The sequence below is a fragment of the Berghia stephanieae genome, unplaced genomic scaffold (genome assembly GCF_034508935.2).
Source record: "Berghia stephanieae isolate SIO BIC M18660-M18661 unplaced genomic scaffold, UCSD_Bste_1.3 scaffold2869, whole genome shotgun sequence".
Lineage (NCBI taxonomy): Eukaryota > Metazoa > Mollusca > Gastropoda > Nudibranchia > Aeolidiidae > Berghia > Berghia stephanieae.
Window position 1 is genome coordinate 385 of NW_027624032.1, and position 7,116 is coordinate 7,500.

At 37.5% G+C, this 7,116-nt stretch overlaps 1 protein-coding gene across 1 annotated transcript in view; it reads left to right on the top strand.

The window, feature by feature from the left end:
- Window positions 1–1,651: 1,651 nt before the first annotated feature.
- Window positions 1,652–7,116, top strand: part of LOC144961528 (uncharacterized) — a gene marked incomplete at its 3' end in the record, with an annotated part of 6,390 nt that continues 925 nt past the window's right edge. The window contains exon 1 of the mRNA XM_078894683.1: window positions 1,652–2,233. Within this exon, the coding sequence (XP_078750809.1) occupies window positions 1,652–2,233 (582 nt within the window). The remainder of the gene's footprint in view (window positions 2,234–7,116) is intronic.

Here is a 7,116-nt window from a genome sequence, read left to right on the forward strand (position 1 = left end):
AAAAACATGTTTTATACCATGAATTTAGTCTTTTACCATCTGGGAGAAGGTTTTGTCAGATGAAATGTAGAACTAACAAGTATAAATCGACGTTCGTTCCATCAGCAATAAAAATTTTGAATATGTCATATGGTACGGAAAAACCAAGGATTGATTCGTTGACTGATTAACTGATTAATTTATTTAATGTAAGATTAACTGACCAATTGATAATGATGATAATTTTTGGTGTCGAATTGCCACAATCGTAACAAATTGAAAACGAAATGAATATGTTAATGTTGTGTATATCGCACGTGTGAAAGAAAGAGAGGAAGGGAGAGAGAGAGAGAGAGAGAGAGAGAGAGAGAGAGAGAGAGAGAATGAGAGAGAGAGAGAAAAAAATTAGGAGTGAAATATCTGTTCAATGTTACAGTTATCGTTTAACGTTATAACAAGTGTAACTAAATGACAAATTGCCATATTTATGGACAATAAAGATCTATTATTGTTATTATTATTATTAAATAAACAACTCATCGTCTAACAACAATTATCATAATCATAAATGTCTGAAAGTTGTTTTGCTCAACGCAAGGTCCGTTACTAAAAAGGAAGCCTTAATTGAAAATATTATCATTGAGAAGGATTTGGATATTTTTATTATCACGGAAAGTTGGCTTAAAAACAATGACAGTAAACTGATTCCACGAGGATATAGTTTTATAGCACAGCATCGAAAAACCGGTCGAGGAGGAGGGATTTTTGTTATTCATAAAGAATCCGTTAAACTACAGAAAAACAAGACGCAATCTAATTACAAAACTTTCGAATCTCTAGATATGACATTAACATCAGAAAGGAATGAGAAGTACCATGTTGTTGTAATTTATAGACCTCCTCCATCCACAAGGAATAAACTCACACATAATCAATTCTATGACGAAATCGATACACTCGCGTTAGAAACTAGCACAACCAGTGGAGAAATTCTTATACTGGGCGATTTCAATGTTCACATGGACGATCTAACGGATCAAAATGTTTGAAGTTAAAGGACATTTTAGATAGTCACAATTTAAGGCAATATGTAAAGGACGGAACTCACAAGGCGGGGCACATCTTAGACTTAATAATTTCCAGGAAAGATAACAAAATAATTGATAACGTTGACGTTTTGGATCGCACAATTTCAGATCATAACCTGATTGCTTTAAATCTAAAAATCGAATGCAAAACAACCGTCAAGAAAACGATCAATATACCGGAAAACAAAATCACTAAATAAAGAAACATTTCAAGAATCCATCAGGTCTTTGGATTTATATCGCCTCTGTTAAGAGTTGTGATAATGTTCACGATATGGTAAACACATATAATAATTCACCGAAAACTGTGTTCGATGAGCTGTGCCCATTGGTCACGAAAGAAATTATTCTTCGACCAAACACCGTGTGGTATTGCAACGAGTTACAAACACTAAAACATCAACTCAGATCTGCCGAACGGATTTGGCGTCGATCCAAATTAGAAATTCATAATCAAATTTATTTAAGACTAAAACACCAACGGAACAAATTAATTCTATCATGTAAAAAAAACATACATTCAAAATAAAATAACAAGTGCCAAACGAAACTCATGTGAACTGTTCGCCACCCTGAACAAACTGATGAAGGATCACCCTTCAAATAATTTCGAGGACACTATTGCTACCGCAAATAGTTTCTCTCTACACTTTAGAGATAAAATATCAGGTATTCGGAATAGGTTGGACAAAGAAGAGACAATGAAAGCGCAAATAACTGAAACTAATGCACTTCCACCCGGAGCAGCATTCGACGAATTTGAACCCGCCACTGAAACAGAAGTACTGTCTGCGCTGAGACAATGCTCCAAAACAACCAGCCCAATAGATCCCATTCCTTCATGGCTTGTTCTTTCTAGTGCTAATATTTTGGTTCCCGTTCTTACTCATATTGTAAATGCTAGTTTGTTTATTGGTGAGGTATCTAATAATCTTAAACATGCTATTGTCACTCCCATATTAAAGAAATCTAGCCTTGACAAAGAAGACCCAAATAATTATCGACCAGTCTCTGATCTCACCCTCATGTCTAAACTAATTGAGAAAATTGTTGCTTTCAGGCTTAACACGTTTCTGAATGAACACAATTTGTTCTCTAAATTTCAGTCTGCTTATCGCCCCTTTCCCAGCACTGAAACTGCTCTTATTAAAATCAACAATGATATCGTAAATCATTTATGTCGGAAAAAATGATGATGTTATTATCATACTACTCGACCTTAGTGCTGCTTTTGATACAATAGACCATACTCTTTTAATTGACAGACTTAAGACACTATACAGATTTGGGGGTACTGTTCTTGACTGGTTTTCTTCTTACCTCTCTGACAGAATTCAATCAGTGTCTGTAAATCGACAAGACTTCTCTTCTCTTTGTCCCCTATCTTTTGGTGTACCACAGGGTTCAGTTCTGGGACCCTCTTTATTCACCCTCTATATCAGATCATTAGGTGACATCATCTCAAAATATTTTATTAAGTACCATTTTTACGCAGACGACACCCAATTACTGTTTCCCATTGATATCGACAATCATCTCAATGTTATAACGGATATAGAAAATTGTATCTCTGAGATTAGTGACTGGATGTGTTGCAATAAACTCAGGTTAAATGAAAACAAAACAGAGGTGTTGCAAATTACAAGACGGGGCCTCGTGGACCTTTCCACGCTTAACCTGAATCTTTCTGATTGTGTAATTCCCATCACTAAAGAACCTGTGAGAAACTTAGGAGTTTTATTCGATACCAAATTAAACATGTCTGCCCATGTCACTAATGTAACTAGATCCTGCAATCTTTATCTTAGATCTATTGGTGCTATTAGAAGGCTTCTTGATATTGATACTAACTTCTTGTGGTCTCTTTGATTCTTACCCGCCTTGATTATTGCAATAGCTTGCTCTATGGTTGTGATAATAATGTCATTAATCGACTCCAAATGATTCAGAACAAAGCAGCTCGATTGGTAACGTTATCAAAAAAGCGCGAGCACATAACCCCGATTTTGGAGGACCTACACTGGCTACCTGTAAAGTTTAGAATTGAATTTAAAATACTCACCCATGTTTTCAATTGCTTAAACAATTCTGCTCCTGTTTACCTTCAGGAACTTATCCACCTTTATGAACCCAATCGAAATTTAAGATCTGCTAATTTAAATATCCTAAGGGAACCCCCAAAATCGTTAGTTTTTCATGAGAAATCCTTTGACCACCATGCCCCCCGACTGTGGAACTCCATCAATATTGAAACTAAAAATAGTGAAAATCCACTTATCTTTAGAAAACGGTTAAAAACTGAGCTTTTCTGTAGGGCATATAATTTGGACTCTTAGTATGTATTTTATTATGATATATTATGTTGTCATCGAATTTGTGTGGTTTTTAACATGCCAGTTCTATATTTTTATATTATACATGATGTGTTGATGTAAAGCGCCAGTGAGCAATTCTAAATTGGAACTAGGCGCTATATAAGTTCATTATATTATATTATGTTCCGTCCTACATGTTAAATGTTGCTGTTGACCAGGGACGCATTGTAAAGCGCTTTGAGCATATTTAGTGGATATTGCTCTATATAAAGCTCAATGTTTTTAATTTTTTTTTTTTGTAGGTCTCGTCGAAAGTGCTTTGCGATAGACTAGCGTCCTCTTCAAAGGATAGCAAGAAATTGCTATTGTCCATTTCACGCTATAGAAACAGGGATAAACTCCTGCTCCACGGACCAAATGGATCTGAAAGGAATACAACTAATTTCCTCCAAATATGACAAAGATGGTGAAGGACGAAATTAAATGTGAGCATCGCCTCAATCAGGGGAAATAGGAAGAAGACGATGGAGGTGGATTGGACACACGCTTAGAAAGAACGACTCCACTATAACAAAGAAAGTATTGGACTGGAACCCTCAGGGCAGAAGATCAAGGGAAGGCCACGAGGAACATGGAGAAGAATTAAAGAAGCTGATATACAGAGAAGTGGTAAGACCTGGAATGAGATTAAAAAGTTAGCTCAGGATAGAGAAGGATGGAAACTGTTTGTCTGTGGCCTATATCCTGACCCAGGGTGAAAAAGGCAATGATGATGATGATGATGAGCCTCAATCAGGAAGAGTGTATGGGTTATGTTGTATGACACTCCAATTTGGATCGCTAATCGGCGTTAACTTCATCATCATCATCATCATCATCATCATCATCATCATCATCATCGTCATCATTGCCTTTTCACCTACCAAGCACATTCACTCAATAAATCATAGAATATACGTGAAATGAATTTCATATTAATGGTTACAAGACCAATTTTTTGCAACTATACCACACTGATATATTACTGTTTTCATGTGTTCGGTTACATTTTAGTACCGATTTCACCCGACATAAAACCGTTTTGAAATGACAGGCCGCAAATAGAGAACAAAATTGTGACGTCAAAAACTGGTTCCAATCTCATTGGAAGTCCTGAAGACAAATAATATGTAATTGATATTCTGGTTTCAGAATGATGGCATCTTATTTGTCACCTTTCGTCTCAAAACGGTATTAAGTCGGGTTAGTTAAGATGTTGAAAATTGAATTTATAGCCAATTTATAGACAATGGCAACCATATTTTGGGGTGCTAATGCCAACAATTTATGTTTTTGACCAGTTTCACATTAAACTCGGCTTTTTCATTCCGACATAATATCCTTTTGAGACGATGGGTCACATTTTCTAGTCTAAGCTGGTCGTCAAGGAAGATCACACACCCTCTGCTCTTTTACTTCTCATAATCCTAAGAATCTGCCCATAGGGAATGAGATTAGCGGAAGAGTATCGTCCCTTGATTGGACGTCACCCAGAGTCTGTGACGTCACCGGCGGCAACGTTATTAGAGTGAGAACGTCATGTTGGTTGTGTGCATGCGTCTCTCGTCCTCGCTTCCGGTGAAAGCGGCTTGAGACACTTCAAAACCAAATTGACGTTCTCTCTGTAAGGTGACGTCCAATCAAGGGAAGCTACTCTTCCGCTAATCTCATTCCCTATACATCCTGCTACTGAAATAGTTATGTCAACAAATGATTCATTGTGCGTGTTACCTATTCATTATTAGTCCTACAAAGGACTGGTTAGATACACACTTCCAAGGAATTTGGAATCGGAAAAGTAAAAGGTATGACGTCACGACTTATCTTGAACGAAATTGACGTCACTCAACTCTTTATTAATGATTTTAGCCGGCTATTTTTTGGGGTAGTTCATCATCATCACAATCATTGCCTTTTTCACCCTGGGTCAGGGTATAGGCCACACACAAACAGTTTCCATCCTTCTCTTTCCTGAGCTAACTTTTTAAAATCTTATTCCAGGTCTTACCACTTCTCTGTATGTCAGCTTCTTTAATTTTTCTCCATGTTCCTCGTGGCCTTCCCCTTGATCTTCTGCTCTGAGGGTTCCAGTCCAATACTTTCTTTGTTATAATGGAGTCATTCTTTCTCAGCGTATGTCCAATCCACCTCCATCGTCTTCTTCCTATTTCCTCTCCCACTGGTTTCTGCTGTGTTCTTTTCCATACTTCTTCATTTTTTATTCTATCCATCCATTTTATTCTGAGTAGCACCTGTTTACGAAAATCTGTACCCTCCTTATACATGCCTGTGATGCATTCCAAGTTTCACATCCATACAGTAGTTAGTTCTCATTAAATTGGATTAATCAGACTATAGATAGAACGAAGTTGACGTCACTCAGGTCTTTGTCATTGTTTTTTTGCCATCCACGTTTATGAGTAATTCTCACTAAACTATATTAACCAGACTTAAACGTTCAAGATTACACTTAGTTTGTGTGTGTTGGTCCGTTATACGTCAGAATGGCAATGTTGTGAGCTTCTTAGCCAAACGCATACCATCCATAAACGTTCAAGGTTACACTTAGTTTTTGTGTGTTGGTCCGTTATACGTCAGAATGGCAATGTTGTGAGCTTCTTAGCCAAACGCATACCATCTATAAACGTTCAAGGTTACACTTAGTTTGTGTGTGTTGGTCCGTTATACCTCCGGATGGCAATGTTGTGAGTTTCTTAGCCAAACGCATACCATCTATAAACGTTCAAGGTTACACATAGTTTGTGTGTATTGGTCCGTTATACGTCCGGATGGCAATGTTGTGAGATTCTTAGCCAAACGCATACCATCTATAAACATTCAAGGTCACACATAGTCTGTGTGTATTGGTCCGTTATACGTCCGGATGGCAATGTTGTGAGTTTCTAAGCCAAACGCATACCATCTATAAACGTTCAAGGTTACCCATAGTTTGTATGTGTTGGTCTGTTATATCTGGCGGATGTTATGAAGGATATTTTTCTTTTAAATTGGACGAATTTGGTTTGTTTAATACAGAAATTAATATATCTAATGTTTTATTTGATTTTGATTAAGAATTATGATCAAAAAGAATAAACAGCATCAAACCACGTGGCCAATGCCTTTGATAAAAGGCAACGCCGTATTTGGATTATTAGATCACATCATTCATAATAGCCTAGAGGGAATCCATTTGACGCTTGTTTGAATTGAAGTCCCTTGATCTTGGCTGGGATGATTTTCTCACAGTGCATCGTCGGTCGACCTTCCATGATCCAATCATTTCATTCATGACATGTTGTTGCGTAGCGTGGAAGGATGGCGGCATCTGGCATTTTAATGAGCTTTTATATAGCGCTATATCCACTAAATGTGCTCAAAGCGCTTTACAAGGAGTCCCTGGTCAACAGCAACATTTAACATGTAGGACGGGACATGCCGCCTGTTAGGCGATATTACAATTTTTCCGACAAAGACAACGCTGTTAACGGCCAGGTACTCATTTTACACCTGAGTACGGTGAGAGAATGTGAGTAAAGAGTCTTTTCCAAGGACTCAACTATGCGCCGAGCGAGGCTCGAACCCAGGACCTTCCGATCCAAAAGCGAGTTTCATACCACTAGACCACATAGCCGCACAGAATAAAGGCATCTTGTTTGTTTGGTTCGTTTCTTTGTTTTGTTCATTTCAAAAGG